Raw genomic sequence first — 20,631 nt, 5'->3', positions numbered from 1 at the left:
TCCCCCAATTAACAAGCCATGGTCTTGCCTTGTCAATTTAGGGTAAAATAGCTAGGTCAAATTGTAGGTTCGATACTCGAGGGCTCCATCATCTTCAATTATTTGATAGCAAATTTATCGATGACATGAATTTCAATAGTAAGATAATGCTAAATTTTATACCCGAACATCAAAATAGAACATCAAAATATGTATGATAAAATCTTTAAATTTTAGCTGTTCGTATAGTTAGGTGGTGTCTTACCACTCGTGAATGCGCAGTATCGTTTGTGATGGTGTTTTAAGATTCAAATTTACTGCATCTAGGATCAAAACGAGCTTGTCAGTGAACCATTGCTGTCCAATTTCAATGTCTTCGTGTTTCCTCGTTAATGATTTCATCTTCCGTAAAGATACTCCCCTCGCTATGCCTATGCCTACAAGCTCTGTGTTAGACGAACACGACGCTCCACAATGGTATGATATTGTCCACTTTGAGCATAAGCTCTCATGACTTTGTTTTGGGCTTTCCAAAAGGCCTCACACCAATGGAGAGATTATTTTTTGTTTATAAACCCATGATCATTCCATAAATTAGCGAAGGTGAGACTTTCATCATCTAACACTCTCCTCACTTCTCCTTATCTCTAAAGGGGCGGCAACTATGAAGGCTCCAAATGAAATTCGATCACGATGGATAATCGGGAAGATGACACGATAGACCTTCCCTTTCTGCCCGAGCTTCATGGGCGTTGCCCCATTCCCCAATCAGATGTGTGGATGTAAGTTATACTTCGCAAGGAGCCGAACGTATAAAACTTTATTAGATTTTAACATGGGGTGAATGTTTTTGTATCATAACAAAAAAATATCTATTTTTAATTTAATATAAGATAACGATGTCTTTCTATGGATCACATGGTTCGTTATGAACGTCGAGCCAGCAATGTTGGATACAATAATTTATTAGGATAAAGTTTTCGATCTATTTACGTCCCACCGTCCCATTTTAAAGATTTATTTGTGGTTGCTTCTAAAATTAATATATTATATTATATGGTCCAAAAATAAATAAAACTTTATAATTTAAAACAAAAAAGACACATAGCTCCTTGCAAATCAAGCATCTCTTTTGAGGGATTGTACTTTTGTGGATAATGTTGGCAAAAGGGGAGAAAGAGTGAAATAAAAGCCAAAATTATTAATTTAATTATTTAAGCATTATTTGCCACGTCATGCCAATTTAACAATTTTTTATTTAATTCACATGCCACGTCAAAAATTTAGATCTTGATACCAACATAATTATAAAGAAAAATATAATTCATAGTTTAGAAATTAAAATTGTACATTGTCCAAAATACCCAAATGAAATTTATAATATAATGAACTAAAAGAACGATTTTTAACAAAATGAAGGATAAATTTGTAATTTTACATTACAAAATACAATTTTAGAAATTAAACTATACCAACATAATTATAAACAATTTTTATAATTTAATAGTTTAGAAATTAAAATTGTACATTGTCCAAAATACCCAAATGAAAATTATAATTTAATGAACTAAAAGAACAATTTTAACAAAATGAAGGATAAATTTGTAATTTCACATAACAAAATTTAACAATTTTTAGAAATTATATTATACCAACATACTTATAAACAATTTTTATAATTCAATAGTTTAGAAATTAAAATTGTACATTGTCCAAAATACCCAAATGAAATTTGTAATTTAATGAACTAAAAGAACAATTTTTAACAAAATGAAGGATAAATTTGTAATTTCACATAACAAAATTTAACAATTTTTTATTAATTCACATGACACGTCAAAAATTTAGATCTTGATACCAACATAATTATAAACAAAAATATAATTCATAGTTTTAGAAATTAAAATTGTACATTGTCCAACATACCCAAATGAAATTTATAATTTAATGGACTAAAAGAACAATTTTTAACAAAATGAAGGATAAATTTGTAATTTCACATAACAAAATTTAACAATTTGATTTAATCACATATTATTGCGACTGGACCCTTATCTACTGTCAGTTTTGAACAGCTGGTTTTTGGTTCCATCAAAAAATCAGCCAACACGACCCCACATCCTTAAAAGACATTGATTTGTTCTTCTCATTTTTTTTCAATTTCCCTTGTCCATAATAACAAATTTCATCCCTTAATTTAATTATCAAAGAATAATTGGATTTTGCAGCGACCCTTTCAAATTCAAACAAACCCATTACCGGAAACAAAAACCATCTTCCCGCAGCAGAGCAAATGATTGAGCTGCGCCGCTCGTGACCATCTTCTCCGTTTTTCTCTCCGCCGTCCGCTACCGTCTCTTACGGCGGAGAGATAGAGATAGAGAGAGAGAGAGAGAGAGAGGAGATTCTCGCGTTTCCTTGCACTTGTTCTGTCCCTTTCATCAGACCCATTTTCTCTCTGTCAGCATTGTGAGCTTGTTTATAGCCAGCTGTTTTGCCACTGCTTTATTGACTCTTGAAACAGAGAGAAAAGTGGAGATTCTGTATACTCCGCTCATTCCTCGCCCTTTCTTGCCCGTTTCTATATTCGATATTTTTGAGGTTTGTTGTTCTGTAGCCATTTTTCTTATCATTTGAAGATTTGGGGTTTGTTTTTTTATGGGGTTTGTTCACTAATTTTGCCGGTGTTCTTGGTTTTAGAGGCTTGGAATGTTATTGATTTGCACTGATTGTTTTTCTCTTGTTTGGGGTTCTTTACAGGATTGATATCTGTTCTTATCTGATCAAAGAAAGGCAGCAGCTGCCATGGAAACAGGAGAATCTGTGGTAAGTTACGAAAAAACTTGTTTGGTTGGTGGGAAAAAGGATTGAAAGGAAGAGAGGAAGCTTTGTTTATGTCAAGTTCTTCCTCAAAATCAGTTTGTAGCATAAAAATAAGCTTTGATTCTTAACCAAATTGTTTATTTGATATCACTTAAGAGTTGAAATTATGAGATAGTTTAATCAGCTATGTGTTCTGTGATGCTCATTTGAACTCAGGCAAAGGTTATGAAGAACATGGGCCCCCACACCTGTCAAATATGTGGAGATAACGTTGGGAAGACCATTGAGGGTGAAGTGTTTGTTGCTTGTGATGTTTGCACATTTCCTGTTTGCAGACCATGTTATGAGTACGAGAGAAAAGATGGGAATCAGTCTTGTCCTCAATGTAAAAGCAGATACAAGAGACACAAAGGTTTGTTTTGTCATGTGATAATGTTGCTGTTTCTTCTTGCAATATTTGTCGGTTTTTCTCCGTGTGTATGTGAGATCCCACGTCGGTTGGGGAGGAGAACGAATCATTCTTTATAAGGGTGTGGAAACTTCTCCCTAGTAGACGCGTTTTGAAAACGTTGAGGGGAAGCCCGAAAGGGAAAGCTTAAAGAGGACAATATCTGCTAGTGGTAGGCTTGAGCTGTTACAAATGGTATCAGAGGTAGATACCGGGTGATGTGCCGGCGAGGAGGCTGAACCCTGAAGGGGGGTGGACATGAGATAGTGTGCTAGCAAGGATGTTGGGCCCCGAAGGGGGGTGGATTGGGAGGTCCCACATCAATTGGAGAAGGGAACGAGTGCCAGCGTGGATGTTGGGCTCCTAAAGGAGTGGATTGTGAGATCTCACATTGGTTGGGGGAGGAGAACGAAACATTCTTTTTAAGGGTGTGGAAACCTTTTTTTAGCAAACGCGTTTTAAAAACCTTGAGGAGAAACCTGAAAGGGAAGGCCTAAAGAGTATAATATATGTTAGCGGTGGGCTTGAGCCGTTACTGTATAAGATCTACAAAGTTATCTATTTTCCCCAACTTGTTTGTCTCATCATATCGAGTCCGTTAAAAATCATGAATGGCTTATTCTGTCTCATTTAGGATCGTGAAGTTACGAATTTGAGTACCCTTTTGTGATAAAATTTCGGATAGTACGTCATTTCTTTGAAAGATCGCTTACCACCTCGACGTCGTAAAGTTATTTACAATAATACCCTCTTCCACTTTCTTAGTACAGGAAGTCCTGCTGTTCTAGGCGACGAAGATGACGTTGAGCTTGACGACGACAACGACGACGCCATTGATTTAAATTACATTTCTGAAAGTCAAAAACAGAAGCAGAAGATTGAGGAGCACATGATGAACTGGCGGATGTCATATGGACAAGCACAAGATCTCCCGCCTCCAAATTATGACAAAGAAGTTTCTTTAAATCACATTCCCTTGCTCACCAATGGGCAGGTGATATCATTTCCTTAGCATAAAAGCAAGTAGAGCTATCTTTTTCTTAATATTATGTACCTTTAGGTTTCCGGAGAACTTTCAGCTGCATCGCCCGAGCATCATTCAATGGCATCACCCGGACATCCTCGTGGGAAGCCGATATATTCTCTTTCTTACGCAGCTGATATCAACCAATCACGTATAGTTTCTCATTTTCGTAACGTAACATCTATCTATGCTGTTGGGTGTATGCAAGTATCATAAATGACTTGGAGATTCTTGGTTGCTACTCGATACAGCTAATGTGCGAGACGTGGACGCTACAAAGGAGTATAATTCATCAGGGCTAGGCAACGTAGCTTGGAAAGAGAGAGTCGATGGCTGGAAGATGAAACAAGAGAAGAATGCTGTTCCAATGAGCACAGCCCATGCTGCATCCGAAAGGGGAGGTGGAGATATCGATGCCTGCACGGATGTGCTTGTCGATGATTCCTTATTGTAAGTTTTTTTTCGAAATGAGCAATATATTATGCAAAAAGTTCATGTTTTTCATGTCAACTCCTTTCGTTTTTAGAAACGATGAAGCTCGTCAGCCTCTCTCGCGAAAGGTTTCTATTCCATCATCAAGGATAAACCCTTACCGATTGGTGATTGTTCTTCGGCTCGTGATTATTTGCTTTTTCTTGCACTACCGAATAACGAATCCTGTACGTAATGCATACGCTCTATGGCTGGTATCTGTTATATGTGAGATCTGGTTTGCAATATCCTGGATATTAGATCAGTTTCCGAAGTGGTTTCCTGTAAACCGTGAGACATATCTCGATCGGCTTGCATTAAGGTAGAAAAAGTTATTTTCCACTCTATTTTCATTGTCGAAACGGTTTCGTAATTCAATGAAATTTGTATGTTTCATAGATATGATAGGGAAGGAGAACCGTCACAGCTTGCTGCCGTTGACATTTTCGTGAGTACAGTTGACCCACTGAAGGAGCCTCCACTTGTCACAGCCAACACTGTGCTATCCATTCTCGCTGTTGACTACCCCGTTGACAAGGTCTCGTGCTACGTCTCTGATGACGGAGCTGCCATGTTGACATTCGAAGCATTATCTGAGACATCAGAGTTTGCAAGATCATGGGTGCCTTTCTGCAAGAAGTACAGCATTGAGCCTCGGGCTCCCGAATGGTACTTCGCTCAGAAAATTGATTACTTGAAGGATAAAGTTCATCCATCGTTTGTCAAAGATCGAAGAGCGATGAAGGTAGTGCCTAAAACCCGAAAAACAACCGCCCGAAACTGTAAATATCTACAAAGTTTTGATAGAGGAAGCTATTTTATTGGCCCCCACTTCATTGCAGAGAGAATACGAGGAGTTTAAGGTTCGGATCAACGGCCTGGTATCGAAGGCACAGAAGGTTCCCGAAGAAGGATGGATTATGCAAGATGGAACGCCATGGCCCGGAAATAATACTAGAGACCATCCAGGAATGATCCAGGTACTATTTTCAATTATTACTGACCTCAGCCAGTTACATCAGTACTCGAGGTTCATCCTGTCTATAAACATATGATCATTTTGTGAGATCCCACGTCGGTTGGAGAGGAGAACGAAACATTCTTTATAAGGGTGTGGAAACCTCTCTCTAGCAGACGCGTTTTAAAAACCTTGAGCGGAATCTCGAAAGGGAGAGTCCAAAGAGGACAATATCTGCTAGCGGTGGGCTTGGGCCGTTACAAATGGTATCAGAGCCAGACACTGGGCTATGTGCCAGCGAGGAGGCTGAGCCTCAAAGGGGGGGTGGACATGAGGCAGTGTACTAGCAAGGACGCTAGCCCTGAAGGAGGGTGGATTGTGAGATCCCACATCGGTTAGAGAGGAGAACGAAGCATTCTTTATAAGGGTGTGGAAACCTCTCCTTAACAGACACGTTTTAGAAACCTTGAGGGGAATCTCGAAAGGGAAAGCCCAAAGAGGACAATATCTGCTAGCAGTGAGCTTGGGGGGTTACACATTTTCTTATTAAATACAACCTTGTGTGCCATTTATATTCAGGTTTTCTTGGGCCAGAACGGTGGACTGGATTCTGAAGGTAACGAGTTGCCTCGATTAGTCTATGTATCTCGTGAAAAACGTCCCGGATTCCAACATCATAAGAAAGCCGGTGCAATGAACGCTCTTGTGAGTATTAACTAGCTACAAGAAAGATATCTTTTCCACGTTAATGAGCGTTAAAATACAGTAAAATAACGTTCAAGATATCGCTGCAGGTTCGGGTGTCAGCTGTTCTTACGAATGGCCCATTCTTGTTGAATCTGGACTGTGATCACTACATAAACAATAGCAAGGCGTTGAGGGAAGCAATGTGTTTCATGATGGATCCAAACCTAGGAAAATATGTCTGTTATGTTCAGTTTCCTCAAAGATTTGACGGTATCGATAAGAACGATCGATACGCCAACCGTAATACTGTTTTCTTTGATGTAAGTTATTCCTGTGCTCCTCTTTTAATTCAAGTAGTCCATTTGGGTTCTCATTCTTCCTTTGATTTCATTGTCTCAGATAAATTTAAGAGGTTTAGATGGTATTCAAGGTCCAGTTTATGTGGGTACTGGATGTGTTTTCAATAGAACTGCACTGTATGGTTACGAACCTCCTCTCAAACCGAAGCGTCGGAAACCAGGGGTTCTGTCGTTACTCTGTGGTGGATCGAGAAAGAAAAATTCAAAATCAAGTAAAAAGAGTCCTGACAAGAAGAAGTCGAACAAGCACGTGGACCCGACAGTGCCAATTTTCAATCTCGACGACGTTGAAGAAGTCGTTGAAGGTATACTGATTCCTATAGATTTTGTCCTATTTGATTGTTTTGGTATTTACTTCATTCTTGTTTTTGGGTTTTCCTTTCGGACTTCCTCTCAAGGTTTTTAAAATACATTTGCTAGGGAGAAGTTTTCACACCCTTGTAAAGAATGCTTCGTTTTCCTTTCCAACCGATGTGGGATCTCACAATCTACCCCTTCGGGGACCAGCGTCCTCACTGGCACTCGTTCTGTTCTTCAATCGATGTGGGATCCCCCAATCCACTCCCTTCGGGGCCTAGTGTCCTCTGTGGCACTCGTTCCCTTATCCAATCGATGTGGGACCCCCCAATCCACCCCCCTACGGGGTACGGGGCCCAGCGTCCTCGCTGGCACTCGTTCCCTTCTCCAATCGATGTGGGACCCTCCAATCCACCCCCCTCGGGGCCCAGCGTCCTTGCTGGCATTTGTTCCCTTCTCCAATCGATGTGAGACCCCCCAATCCACCTCCTTCGGGGCCAGCATCCTTGTTGGCACTCGTTCCCTTCTCCAATCGATGTGGGACCCCCAATCCACCCCCTTCGGGATCAAGTGTCCTTGCTGGCACACCGTTTCATGTCCACCCTCCTTTAGGGCTTAGCCTCCTTGCTGGCACATCCCCCAATGTTTTGCTCTGATACCATCTGTAACCACCCAAACGTACTGCAAGTAGATATTGTTATTTTTGGGCTTTCCCTCAATGTTTTTTTTTAGAACTTACGGAGTGGTTTCCATGCCCTTGTAAAGAATGTTTCGTTCTCTCCAATCGACGTGGGATCTCACATAGATTGTCTATGACAAATTAACAAGAGATTACGTGTACAGGTGCTGGATATGACGATGAGAAGGCACTGCTAATGTCGCATATGACTCTCGAGCAAAGGTTTGGCCAGTCAGCTGTTTTCGTTGCCTCGACCCTTATGGAAAACGGCGGCATTCCTCAATCTGCAACACCTGAATCTCTTCTGAAGGAGGCTATTCATGTTATCAGCTGCGGATACGAAGACAAAACCGACTGGGGATCTGAGGTTTGTCGACTTTTGCTGCCTTTCTTGCTCCAAACAGACAGAACATGTCAAAATACATATGATGCATTGTCTGCTATTGTTCTGTCTGTTTGCAGATTGGATGGATTTATGGCTCTGTCACTGAAGATATCCTTACAGGATTCAAAATGCATGCTCGTGGTTGGCGGTCGATTTACTGCATACCAAAACGTCCTGCCTTTAAAGGGTCGGCGCCTATCAATCTTTCAGATCGACTAAACCAGGTTCTTCGATGGGCGCTCGGTTCCGTGGAGATTCTTCTGAGTAGGCATTGCCCTATGTGGTATGGCTATGGTGGAAGGCTCAAATGGCTCGAAAGGTTTGCGTATGTAAACACGACAATCTATCCGATCACCGCTGTTCCTCTTCTCATGTACTGTACGTTACCAGCCGTGTGTCTGCTGACAAACAAATTCATTATTCCCCAGGTGCGACATAACGAAAAAAACCCGAATTTTAGGTCGACAGTATGTTTGTTCACTAATGAGTCTTCATAACTTGATTCCATATGTTTGCAGATTAGTAACATTGCAAGTATATGGTTTATATCCCTCTTCCTCTCCATCTTCGCAACGGGAATTCTCGAGATGAGATGGAGCGGAGTCGGGATCGACGAGTGGTGGAGAAACGAACAATTCTGGGTGATCGGTGGCGTTTCAGCTCACCTGTTTGCTGTTTTCCAAGGTTTGCTCAAGGTTCTAGCTGGAATCGACACGAACTTCACCGTCACGTCCAAGGCATCGGATGAAGATGGCGACTTTGCCGAGCTTTACTTGTTCAAATGGACAACTCTTCTCATTCCACCAACTACACTCCTTATAGTAAACCTGGTTGGTGTTGTTGCAGGCATATCTTATGCAATCAACAGCGGATACCAATCATGGGGACCGTTGTTTGGCAAGCTATTCTTTGCCTTTTGGGTGATCATCCATCTCTATCCCTTCTTGAAAGGTTTAATGGGTCGTCAAAACAGAACGCCGACCATCGTCGTCGTGTGGTCGATTCTACTTGCTTCCATCTTCTCGTTGTTATGGGTAAGAATCGATCCGTTCACTACAACAGTCATAGGTCCCGACGTCGAGGAGTGTGGAATCAACTGCTAGTTTTACCATAAATGGATGTAATGGCTTAAAGTGCTTTACTAATAGCTTGTAATATAAGAGTTTGATATGATACAAACTATAGAGTATTGAAAATATATAACCATTTTAAGTACTAATGTGACAAAGTAATATCTTATAATATAAGAGTTTGATATGAAGCTGGAATATGTATCGAGTTTGTCTTTAGGGAAGCCTTTGGGTCTTGAGGTAACGCCACGGTCCCGTTCCTGTACCCATCCTGCAATTATATAAACAACGTTATTTTTTTTATTTTATAAAAAAAATAACTAAATTTACTCGAATAGATTTAGAATTTTTTGGCTCATTAAAAATTGAGCTTATAAAATAATAGACTAAATTATTAAATAAAAATATCATTGAATTTATTTCTTTAAAAAATATCATATTATTTAAAAAAATATATAATATTACTTTTTTTATAAATATTTTAAAATTACTATTTGGGTAAAAAATGTTGTTATTTTAAATTAATTTAGAAAAATATTGTGGTTGTTTTAAGTTACCGCCATGTCAGCTTTTCGCCCAGTATTTTGACGAATTTCACCCTCAAAGAAGTTTTAAAACGTTTATAAAATATTAAAAAAAAAAAAATAGAGATATTTTTTTAGAATTTTTTTCTCTAATAATTTAGCATAAATATTATATTAAAGTAAAATTATTCTCAATTTGTTTTAATATTTATTAACAATGAGATTAAATTCACGAAAAGAAATTAAATATCTCAAATATTATATATCTATTTTCATAATAACATTAAGGTTAAATTACAAATTTAACCCTCGTAATTATGATACGGTTAAAATTTAGTTTCTATCTCATAAATAATTTCGTGAAATACGTATAATAATAAGTATTTAAAAAATAAAATTATTATATTATTTTGTGTGTTATTTTATTGAAAATTAAAAATTAAAATTAAAAGAATACCTCCAAATGCCCACAAACGTACGCAGAAACATGTAGATGGTTAAAGCAGACCAGATCCCGATGAAGCCATTGCTCTTGGAGAGAAGAAACAGAGATGCAACGCTCACAATTGACACCAGAACCTGAAGCATATGATGAGCAAACTGAGTAACGATCGAGGAGTTTTCGCAAGCAGGTGGAGGATGATCCTGAAGAACTTACCAATGAGTATGCGGAGTACGCAAAATCTGAAGCTCCAAAGTTTACTCCGTCGAAGACAAACGCCAGTGAGTTTATCGGCTGTGTAGCTGCGATGAACTGATGAGTTTCCAGAGAAAGATGAGAATCAGAGGAGTTCATCAATGGCATTGTAAGGATGAAGATTTTCTATATTTGTTTATTTACCGGAATTCCTAGATGTATAAGGTATTGCACATGAATGTCTTTTGAAAAGATTCCTGCTCCGAAGAATGTTCCGATTCCGACGAAAATAGCGAGTCCAACACCTAGAATAAAGCTCATCTGTCCAATAAAATGTTTTAGATTGATTAGAGGAGCTGAGTTTTTGTTCTTCTGTGGTAATAGAAGAATGAATTATTATAGATAATCATGGTTCTGAAATATGGCTGTATTAATCTATCCGTTTTGATTTTGGATGATGCAGATTTTGTTATGCAAGTGCATGGTACTCATGATCTCTGCGACTGTGGCTATGTGTTGTTATCTTTGAAGCAGAAAGAGAATGCTCTCCAATTTGTGAGTTTCGAATTCATTTCTTACCTGTAATACTCTGGTAGCCGTTGCTGTTATCTTTTCATAGTTTTTCTCTGCAAATGCACTGGCTAGAATTGCCTAAATGAACAAGAAAATGAATCATACACCATAAAAGAGATAACTAAAAGACTTCCCCCACCCCTGCCAAACATATATAAATTGTCACTTAGAAATGACGTCTTGGAGTTGAGGGAATTAAGCTTTTGTTTCACTACCTGTCCTGCTACTGCTAAACCATCAGACAATAAAGAAGATGTCATCCAGACTTGCAAGCAAGTTTGGAATGCAGCCATAGGAATTGGACCCAGCCTTGCAGCCAGTGCTGCTGCTAGAGTCACACAGAAGGTGACTGCTATAACTCTTGCCAGCAAGAGCCCTCCTGTTCCCAGCCATTCAAAGATCAATAAGAGCTAAAGATTAAGGGATCTCACTATTTACTTGGTATTGGAGTATCGAGTTAGGAATTGTTTAGGAAATTTTTACCATTTTTGAGAAATCGGCCAAATTGCAAATCTTTAAGACTTGGAGGCATGAGATTGACTTTTTGCACCAGTCTCCAGAAGAGAACCAACACAATAAAGTACCTGGAAGGATTGAAGTAAGACTCACAAGTTTTTTGGAATGTCAAGACAAGAATTTAATGCCATTTTTAAGCAAGGTTGTAAGGTTCCAGCTACAAGGCAGTGCGTAGAAATTGAAACTTACTGAGAAAGAACATGAGCAGCAGCTGCACCTTTGACCCCCCAACGGCACACAAAGATGAGAATAGGGTCCAATATGATGTTTACCGTATATCCCAAAACTACATAGAGGCATATAAACAAATGGTTGCTAGTCATAGGAGGTTGATATACTAGGTTCAGCTATATGTAGAGGAAAAGGGAAACGCAAGGCCTACCGATAACGTAAAGGGGAGTTCTTGTATCCTTGAACCCTCTAAAGATCCCTTGCATGGCCAATGACAGAAGAACAGCAGGAGCACCAAGTGATCTTAATGTTAAGTACTTGTGAGCAGGGGCTAACATGGGCGAATTCTGTTTGTTGTAAGTACCAAAATATTAGAGGGAGACATTTGATCTAAAACGGAACTACATCTAAGTTACAGGGAGCACTCACATCTTTTACACCCATTAGATTCAGTAAAGATTTGGCTCCGAAAACAAGGAATATGGCTTGCATGAGACCTAGAATTGAGCCAAATATCAGAGCTGTTGATGCGGATGCAATTTGCTTCTTTTCTTTCTTTTTGGACTTAGCAGCGGTAGACTTGATTACGTTGGCACCCGATTCTGGAAAAAGGTAGAAAAAAAAAAAGGAAATCAGAAATTACATGGGTAGTACTCATCAAAATTATTAAAATCTCCTAAATGTAACCATCAAGTTTTGCTTTACCTTTTCCCAAATCTTGAAGAGCACCATTATTATCTGGACCTGATTCTTCTGTTCCCTCTTTTGTTGAAGAGCTCTCTTTGTTTTCTTTTCCTGCACCTTGTTCAATGGAGACAATATTCTTTGTTGGCTCGTGATTCATGTTGACAGAGTCTTGTTTTGCTGCAAGTTTTTCACTGTCCTCGCGCTCATGTTCTTCTGGCACATTCACTTTCACTGAATGATCATCAGCCAAGCAGTTCCCTTTGTCACCTTTTGCTGCTTTGGTGGCAGCCTGGCTAATGGCATCTTCCTCAGCGACAAAAGAAGTTGTAATACTTACAAGTGGAAATATGGTAATCCTTGAAGCTTGATTGAATATAGCAATTGATACTCCAACTGCAGCAAGTTCCACTGGTCCAAGATGGCCGACGAAAGCAGTGTCAATAAGAGAAGCTACAGGATCAGCTGCAACAGCTAGAGCAGCAGGCAGTGCAATTTCCAGGATCTCTCGACCAATTGTGTCAAACTTGAAAACACGTCTACATGTATTTGCATTTAAAACATACTAGTCATTAGTTGAAAAAGTATCTTCCAAGGTCGGAAAAGAGTATCTAGTAAATTAATGGATATTTGTGGCACAAATTTCTTTGGGCAATCCCTAGATGGGAAAAGTGATTTTTTTAAAAGTGGCATAGTAGGAACTTGCCACATTGAATAGCCACATGAACCAGATTACAAGTTTTGATTGAAAGATTCAGATCGGGATTTTTAATTTAAATTTGAGCATCAAGCATTTTAAGAAGAGAATTGATTGGAACATGAAAAAGCACCTTGCGTCTTTGAAGAAAACATTAACAGGCATCTTCGACTTGATCTCTCCTTGTGTGGTCAGACTAAGGTTCTGGTTCTGATAATGCAGTGTTGTAGAACTGAACTGAGGCTGTTGAATTCCGATCCCAGAATAGAAGATCTGAAAGCTTTAGAAAGCACATTTATGCAAGTACATAAACATTCTAAACAGCTAAAAGTTTTGAATGTCGAGGGAACAGCAGCAAGTTTGAGAATGGCAGTGAAATTGAAGGCTTTGAAGTTGACACACCATGCATAAAACCATTATTTTCAACCGAAAGAATGAAAAGACTTCTAGTTTTAGTATGTTACATTAGTTTTTACACACTTAGAGAGAGAGAGAGAGAGAGAGAGAGAGAGAGAGGTTACGAGTCAAGTGTAGGATTGGCCCCGAGGACCACTAATGCTGAGAGCTCTGTGCTTTGCCAATAAATAATATAGAAGCCACAAGGGAGAGTTATATAAGTGAACAATCTGATGTTCAGGGTAAATCACGATGCATGAATTCTCAGCCAACCGTTCCTCTCTAAGTTCTTTGTTCTGTAGGGGATTATGTTAATGATACGTTCATACCCATCACTAGTTTCAGAATTCGAACATGGAAAATAGGTGAAGAACTCATGCCTAGATGTATATATACATTGATTCTTTTATTTGAGAAGTACATTTGAAGGAATTTGATTCTGATTTTAGAATTTTACATGGAAATATTAACACTTTGTTCATTCCATGCATATGAAACCCTCCCCAGATCTGCCTTCTGCTGATGACAATTTAATAATATTGTTTACACCAAAGCAAGGAGGAAACAGAAGGAAAAAAATATGCTTCTATGATGGACTATTATGGGGGAACCTTCCTAGCTAGCTTGTAATTGAATAATAATAGTTTTCCTGAAATCTTCCCCAGATAACCTCAAAATATGGAGTTTTGATCCTTGATTAAAGAGATTTCACAGGAAAAAATGGGACCCAAGAAATCCATAGAGTTGTTTATTAATTATACTCCATAAAGATTTCCATGGATGTGGCCTTAGTGAGAATATTTAATAACTAGTTAAGCATCCTCTGACAGTTTGTTCATTTACGAGGATCAAAGAAGAATGAAAGAAAACAGCCCATGAAATAACAAAGCAATTATTATATGGGGATGAGCCTGAATGCTACGTTTGTTTCCTACACCAAATAACTCTCAGATCTTAGATTTTCTATGTAAAGTTGATGTGACCAAAACCCTACTTAAATATTAAAGAAAACCAATGCTGATTTTATTATTAGGGGTTGTTTTTATTAATTTATTTTAGTTAATTTGTAGCGTTGGTTAAGCAGATGGATTTGGTGAAAAAGATGAGAAGTTTTAGAATTTTCATGTGTCAAAAGAATCTAAAATATTTGTATTTGTTAAACTCTGATGTTACTAATTTGTGTTTTGTTCTTACAGTACGAATTAGACATAAATTTAATAATCATATTATTATTATTATTATTATTTTCGTCGGTTGTAGTTGACCACATTAATATGTGAACAAAATGAACAAATTCCTACAGAAAAAGATTGCAAAGGAACTCAATACACCATAGACAAAACTCCATCCGCCCATACATACCAAATTTGCTTACCTGTAAAGGGAGCAAAAGAAGGACCAAAAACTCAACTAATCTCACGAAAAAGCAATGCAAAGTTTTCACATAACACATACAAACATCATATATTGCCCAAAGGTATCCTACAAAGGACTTACGAGCCATTTCATGCTTGCCTCTATATATATATGTGTGTACGTATGTATGCATGTATGTATACACACATATGAGAAGGTATTATGCAAAGAAAAAGGAGAGTTTAGGTATTAATGAAATAGTATAAGAGAGGCTAATTATCATTATGATGCAAAATAAATGAACTAACTTGTATGTATATAAATAATAACCTTCGTTTAGAGTCCTCTGACTTAGCAAAGATATTTCAGCTGATCCTTGTGCTCTTCCTTCCCTACCAACTTGCTTTGTTTCGGACACCAAAACAAACTCAGCCACCCCTTCCTTTTATACCACCTTTAAAGAGAGAATGGCTTTTGTGAATTAAATGGTTTTCTTTGACTGTGTGGTGGATATTCCACCACTGCAATTGAACAAAAGCGTAAACTAAAGTGCTTTAGTGCACACTAGATTCATGCATTTTTTTTTTTTTTTTTTTTTTTTTTGTTTGTGATTCATTTTCTAAGGGTCTATTTGTGTTATATTTAATGTATATGATACCAATTATGCCTAGCTCAAAAGAAAATGAGTTAACCTAGGATGGCCACATACCTAAAATTTAGTATCCAACGTGTTTCCTTAGCAAACAGATGTAGTAAAATGAGATAGTTGTCTGGAATGGATAATACCTTTAGTTTGCTCCACTTACATGTGTGAGAATATTTTGAGCATAAATCTCTCTCACTCTACCAAGTGCATAAAAGATTGAAGTGACTTTAATGAGTAGGTAGCTGTCTAGTTTTTTATTTAATATTATTTTGTATTCTTTTGATAAATGTGCGACTACATAGGATTTCCAACACCCCACGCCTCTTATATGTATATATATGAATGAACTTATATTTTTCTTTGTTCTTATAGTGACCCACTTTTTCTGGGTTAAGTGGGTATATGACACTGGATTAATGAGAGAGAGAAAATTGAGCCTAGATATGTGGTAACTTAGCTATAAGATTAAGTATCCAGAAAGTTATTTTCATAATTCATTCCAATCTTCAATACTGCTTCCTTAATAATTCAAAGATTAAATCTGGATATGTGATTCATCCATATAAGTCAGTATTTGTGCAAGCCTGGACATCTGTAGCTTGAGATATTTTACTTTTAAAGTCTTTGTTATTTTACTGTTTCAATGTAATTGAAAGATTACTTGCTATTTATTCATCTACAAAGCTTCGTCCACATGGGAAGTTATGTCCTAGATATCATTTTATTAGAATAGTAAGAACTTTCTCTATTCCATAGCGTTATTGTTGAGGATTATTGGAAGTGAGCCTCACATTGGTTAATTTAGTGAAGAATACCATTTCCATTGGTATGAGTCATTTTAGGGAAGCACAAAGTAAAGTTATGAGAGCTTATGCTCAAAGTGAACAATATCATATCATTGTGAAGATCCGTGATTCCTAACAGTTACTCACCCAAAACGTAAACTTGCATGATTATTTACTTTTGAATTAAAGAGATAATTGATAGAATTATTGTCCGGTTGGTTGATACAAATGGAATTTGTGTACTTGTGAAAGTTCAACAAGTAAATGTAAAACTAGGTTGGTTGAAATTCTTTATTTAGGATTGAACTTCACTTGTGAAAGTTGAGCTAGAAAATGCAAAACTTAGATAGTTCAAGATTATTTATATTTAGGATTCAAATGTATTAAGCAGAAAATTCTATAATTTTCTATTAAGCAGCCAAAGATCAAATTTTGGACATGATAATTCCACTACCGATCCCTTTAGTGCTCTTTTAAATTTAATTAATCAACTTTTGTTATTTCCTTGGGAGACTACTCGTCTAACCTCTTTTTTTCCCATGCTTGGGGAAAGTCCTTTTTCAAAATAAATAACTAAAATTTAAGCTTTTGAGTCTATTATGTCTTTAATAAATTCGAAATTTTACCAAATTAATTGATTCATTCTAAAATTTTAAACAAAATTGAAAGATTAGGTATTATATTTGTAACTTTTAAAATTTAAAGATCAAATAAAACAGATTTTAAAATGTTTGGACTACATTTATAATTTCTGCAATTTTAAAATTGAAATGTAATCAAAAGTTGACCAAAGAGACTCCAACTAAAAATAAAAATGATTAAAAAAATTCCTTTTTTTTTTCTTTGTAAATAATTAATGTTCAAGTGAAACTTTAAAAATAAAATAAAATGGAGTGCCATATTTTAATTTTCAACTTGAAAATATAAATTTAAATAGTGGGTGTTTTAGGATTATTAGGTACAAGTTCCGTACCTCCAAAACCCACTAATTTATAGACACTAAGGACATTTTTTAAAACAATGCTTTTTTTTTATTGTAAAAAAAAATGATTTTGTTTGGGTTTTGGGTATGAAAGTTCAAAGAACGAAAATTTTTTGCCCTTAATTTTAATTAATTAATTGATATTTTATTATCAGCATTTTGAATTATCGTTTGGAATAAGATTATTTATATAGCAAATGTTGAGAATAACGATTTCAAAACCTTTTTCAATCACCCAGAACTCGTTACAGTCGAAACATGTGGAACTTTAAAAAAATGGTAGAGTTTTTAATTACTTAGAAATAAAAACTAACACCATATATTTTAATTTGGTATAAAACATCATATATCATTTAAATTATAAAAGTAAATAAAAAAAATGTTACTCACATTATTTTCTAATTTGAAAATTTTTTTTGGTCCACCTTACATTTACTGACATTTATGGGACACCTTACATTTAATGCACCTTTATTTACGAACACAATAAACATTAAAAATATCCACTTTTTATTTTCCTTTCCAACACAATAATTATAAAAATATTTTAATAATTCACATTTCTCCTATTAAATCCTATTTTTCATTCTTATCGTAATTTCTTCAATCTTAATTTTTTTAAACCTCCGTTATAGATCTCGAAATAAGCTTACAAAGCCTCCAAGCACGCTCTCTCCAAGCTTCCAATCGACTCCATTGTTGCTCCCTCAAAGCTTCCCCAAGCATGCTTTCTCCAAGCTTCCAAGCTTATTTCTCTTCATTTTATTTTTTAGAGAGATTTTTATTCAAGAAATAGTTGCAAGTGATCAAATTGTAAATCTACTCTGGTAGAGAGTTGTGGTGTGTTCCTACAAAATAATTCAGATACTTGTATCGGTTTGATCATGAGTCGTGAAAAGGATTGATTGCTCTTTTACTCTTGGGCCCGGATCCGAGGAAAGAATCGAGAAAAGTTTATTCAACAAAAAGCCCTTGAAAAGTGGAGTAGGTCGAGTTTGACCGAACCACAAATCACGCTTAAATACCCTATTGGGATTTCTTTAGTTTGAAAGAGTGCAAGGTTTGAGAAACCAAAGAACATCCAATGCTCTACTACCTTCTTTTTCACCAACAGCAGAAGAAGAAGAAGAAGATACCTCTTTTGACACCTTTTCCTTCCCCAATTCTACAATCATGTCCTTCTCCATCTCCTAAACACAAACACACACGCATGTTCAATCACAACTTCAAGGAACATCATCATCATTATCAACTTGTTTAGTAGCATACCTTTAATCTAGATTTCGTGCCCTTTGAAGGGGTGATCTTGTTTGGTACCATGGAAAAGCATTGAGGAGACGGTGGATTGGTTCGGATTTGCAGTGCTGCGGTATCCTCTCTTTCGTGTCGTCGTACCTTCTCCAAGTCCAGAGAGATCGGGATGTTTTCTCTATCTCCGGCAGTTCGGCTGCATTAGATATTGTATAAACTCATCATTGGCTAACACTTAAAACATGGTCTGAAATTGCAGGAACATTGTTAGAACTTCATTGAGTTCTGTATCATGAGCTGCCCCTATTGAAAAAATTGAACTAATCCTGGAATAACAAGCTGCCTATTGAAACAAAATGAGTGATGAATTGAAAGAACGGGAGGGATTGTTGGTGGGGAATCCCACGTTGGCTAATTAAAAGGGTGATCATGAATTTATAAGTAAGGAATACATCTCCACTCGTATGAGACCTTTTGAATAAACCACGACCTTTTGAATAAACCAAAAGCAAAGTCATGAGAGTTTAGGCTCACAGTGGACAATATCATATTGTCGTCTAGAGTCGTGGTTCTTAACATATGATTCATAGACAGATGGACAAGAAATTGGCAAGCAGGCACTGCATAAACTGAACCAGAGTCCAAAAACAAGAAGATTGATAAGAAAATTACTCACATATTGATTCTTTTCTTATGCTTCATGCTGTTATTGATTGATCCATCAGATTTCTCTACACTGAGTTCACCAAATGGCTTCCTCTCTTTCACCGAATCCTTCAACGGAACCTCCTTCTCTACACATCTCTCCACAGCCAATTGCTTATTATCCTCTCCCTCCCTTACCCTGATTGCCATTCTCTTTATCTCATTACAAAACTCTGTAATTTGGTTCAGAATATCTCGCCCTGCAAATAAGTTCCTTGATGGAGCTGCCCCATTATTGTTCTGTCGTTCATCCTCCGCCATTGGCTTCTTCTCAGTGCTGGATTTGATCTCTGCCTTAGTGAAGACAGCCTTGGCTGTGTGGTTTTGAGGCGTTGAGAAATTGGGATTCTGATTCTCATTGTTTGATGATTGAGGATGCCCTACTCCCTTCAACTTTCCATCTCTGAATCATTCCAAAAAAGGAAATAGACAAAAACTTCAGATCTATTTGGAATGAAGAAGATCGATCCAAATGTGAAATCTGCTAAAACTGAAACTGTTGAATCATTGAAGTACCTTCCCTTCCGGTCACTGGATCCAACAGTTTCAGAGCTATATCCAGGGCTTGTAAGCTTCAATGGAAAGAAACCGGAAATTTTAGGGAAAAAAGAACTACGTGCCCTAATTAGGTCAGATCATGTCAACTCAGAAACGCCAACAACCAAATCTACAAAATCTTGACATTCTTTCCACACTTCTTGCCAATCAAACAGTACGAAATCAAAGAACACGAAAGAAATCGGTACCTTCGAAGAAGTTACTCGAAGTAGCTCTTCAGCAGTTTTCGGATGCTTACAATCTACACAGAGCCAAAAGAAAACAACACTTATCACTATCTAAAGTGCAGAAGAACTCCAGAGAAATAAAGAACAGAGATCGATCAAGCGGAAAAAGAAGCTCACCAGGGCGACAAAACCAGGCCTCATCATCGACAGCGTCGTGGATCGCGGTGAAATCAACCCATTTCGGGGCGTTAATGTGCTCGTACAGTTCGTCCTCCACGAATCTCCATTGAACATTTTTCCAGTAGATCATTGCTGGTTCCATTGTTGTGCTACCGCAAAACAGAGAGGAGATGAGCCGTAGAAGAAGAAGAAGATGAAGATTTGACCGTTAAGTACGCTGGAGAATTCTCTGCTTTTTCGTGAACGTCTTTGTGCCCAGCTTGTCGGTTCTGACCGTTGGAGTTTTTTTTCACAATTATTATTTATTTAATTATGATGTAAATTGTTTAACGTTTGGGCCGGTTGGGTTGGGCTCATCGGCCCATTTTTACCCACCCGACCCGACCCGTATTTTAAAGATTATTACGAACATTTTAACTTTGTCACTATTAATTTTTTTTTTTTATATTCGAGTGTAACATGTATGGTAAATAAATTGGATTTTTTAGAATAATTATAAAAATAAACCGACAACCCAACGCACCCGAGTGTTGGATTTAGAGATATCGACAAAATGGGGATGAGGAAGCTTTCCCCGTCTCAACCCCGCCACCAATTTCATTCCCTGTCCCTACAAAACTCTC

The 20,631-nt window shown here is 37.3% G+C and overlaps 3 protein-coding genes and 1 long non-coding RNA gene across 14 annotated transcripts; 2 read left to right on the top strand and 2 right to left on the bottom strand.

Moving 5' to 3' along the window:
• The first annotated feature begins 2,208 nt into the window (after window positions 1–2,208).
• On the top strand, window positions 2,209–9,329 carry LOC111779316 (cellulose synthase A catalytic subunit 3 [UDP-forming]). Of its 3 annotated transcripts, none has more exons than XM_023659440.2 (15): window positions 2,209–2,580; window positions 2,740–2,805; window positions 3,019–3,214; window positions 4,021–4,244; window positions 4,311–4,425; window positions 4,526–4,724; window positions 4,801–5,067; window positions 5,145–5,490; window positions 5,588–5,725; window positions 6,283–6,408; window positions 6,498–6,710; window positions 6,790–7,054; window positions 7,890–8,092; window positions 8,188–8,538; window positions 8,629–9,329. In XM_023659440.2, the coding sequence occupies exons 2-15, from the start codon at window positions 2,785–2,787 to the stop codon at window positions 9,211–9,213; spliced, it is 3,249 nt and encodes a 1,082-aa protein (XP_023515208.2). In that variant the 5' UTR covers window positions 2,209–2,580; window positions 2,740–2,784; the 3' UTR covers window positions 9,214–9,329. The 3 variants fall into 3 exon arrangements, with proteins under 3 accessions (XP_023515208.2, XP_023515210.2, XP_023515211.2); XM_023659442.2 differs by having other exon boundaries at window positions 2,209–2,642; XM_023659443.2 differs by lacking the exons at window positions 2,209–2,580; window positions 2,740–2,805 and having other exon boundaries at window positions 3,073–3,214; window positions 4,016–4,244.
• On the bottom strand, window positions 9,237–16,236 carry LOC111779317 (protein DETOXIFICATION 43). 6 transcript variants are annotated; one of them, XM_087119085.1, is made up of 13 exons: window positions 15,065–16,236; window positions 13,116–13,262; window positions 12,307–12,824; window positions 12,031–12,203; window positions 11,813–11,948; window positions 11,620–11,716; window positions 11,398–11,498; window positions 11,130–11,293; window positions 10,921–10,992; window positions 10,546–10,662; window positions 10,363–10,458; window positions 10,162–10,283; window positions 9,237–9,451 (listed from the first exon to the last, which is right to left on the bottom strand). In XM_087119085.1, exons 2-13 carry the CDS (start codon window positions 13,145–13,147, stop codon window positions 9,397–9,399), a joined length of 1,683 nt encoding a protein of 560 aa, XP_086975211.1. In that variant the 5' UTR covers window positions 13,148–13,262; window positions 15,065–16,236; the 3' UTR covers window positions 9,237–9,396. The 6 variants fall into 6 exon arrangements, with proteins under 6 accessions (XP_086975211.1, XP_086975210.1, XP_086975214.1 ...); XM_087119084.1 differs by having other exon boundaries at window positions 13,116–13,255; XM_087119088.1 differs by having other exon boundaries at window positions 13,116–13,225.
• On the top strand, window positions 10,371–17,923 carry LOC111779321 (uncharacterized). 4 transcript variants are annotated; one of them, XR_015413338.1, is made up of 3 exons: window positions 10,371–10,510; window positions 10,805–10,896; window positions 17,783–17,923. It is a non-coding gene; the product is annotated as an uncharacterized LOC111779321 (long non-coding RNA). The 4 variants fall into 4 exon arrangements; XR_002812674.2 differs by lacking the exon at window positions 17,783–17,923 and adding an exon at window positions 14,236–14,496; XR_002812673.2 differs by lacking the exon at window positions 17,783–17,923 and adding an exon at window positions 14,233–14,496.
• A 33-nt stretch (window positions 17,924–17,956) lies between these two features.
• Window positions 17,957–20,299, bottom strand: LOC111779318 (uncharacterized). The gene is made up of 6 exons (XM_023659448.2): window positions 20,006–20,299; window positions 19,850–19,902; window positions 19,620–19,675; window positions 19,075–19,506; window positions 18,417–18,594; window positions 17,957–18,337 (listed from the first exon to the last, which is right to left on the bottom strand). The coding sequence occupies exons 1-6, from the start codon at window positions 20,148–20,150 to the stop codon at window positions 18,188–18,190; spliced, it is 1,014 nt and encodes a 337-aa protein (XP_023515216.2). The 5' UTR covers window positions 20,151–20,299; the 3' UTR covers window positions 17,957–18,187.
• Window positions 20,300–20,631: the final 332 nt, after the last annotated feature.

The sequence above is a fragment of the Cucurbita pepo genome, chromosome 17 (assembly GCF_057944985.1).
Source record: "Cucurbita pepo subsp. pepo isolate OVF chromosome 17, ASM5794498v1, whole genome shotgun sequence".
NCBI classification, from domain to species: domain Eukaryota; kingdom Viridiplantae; phylum Streptophyta; class Magnoliopsida; order Cucurbitales; family Cucurbitaceae; genus Cucurbita; species Cucurbita pepo.
This window is presented reverse-complemented; position numbering and strand designations above follow the sequence as displayed.

Bases quoted from the DNA above. Each gene is read 5' to 3' on its own strand.
- LOC111779317 (XM_087119085.1), bottom strand. From the start codon at position 13,147: ATGCCTGTTAATGTTTTCTTCAAAGACGCAAG. The intron at 12,825-13,115 runs GTGCTTTTTCAT...AAATACATGTAG, and splicing joins GTTTTCTTCAAAGACGCAAG to ACGTGTTTTCAAGTTTGACA. The intron at 11,499-11,619 runs GTAAGTTTCAAT...CAATCCTTCCAG, and splicing joins GCTGCTCATGTTCTTTCTCA to GTACTTTATTGTGTTGGTTC.
- LOC111779316 (XM_023659440.2), top strand. From the start codon at position 2,785: ATGGAAACAGGAGAATCTGTG. The intron at 5,491-5,587 runs GTAGTGCCTAAA...ACTTCATTGCAG, and splicing joins AAGATCGAAGAGCGATGAAG to AGAGAATACGAGGAGTTTAA. The intron at 7,055-7,889 runs GTATACTGATTC...TTACGTGTACAG, and splicing joins CGTTGAAGAAGTCGTTGAAG to GTGCTGGATATGACGATGAG.
- LOC111779318 (XM_023659448.2), bottom strand. From the start codon at position 20,150: ATGGAACCAGCAATGATCTACTGGAAAAATGTTCAATGGAGATTCGTG. The intron at 19,676-19,849 runs GTACCGATTTCT...TTTCCATTGAAG, and splicing joins TTCGAGTAACTTCTTCGAAG to CTTACAAGCCCTGGATATAG. The intron at 18,338-18,416 runs GTATGCTACTAA...GTTTGTGTTTAG, and splicing joins GCACGAAATCTAGATTAAAG to GAGATGGAGAAGGACATGAT.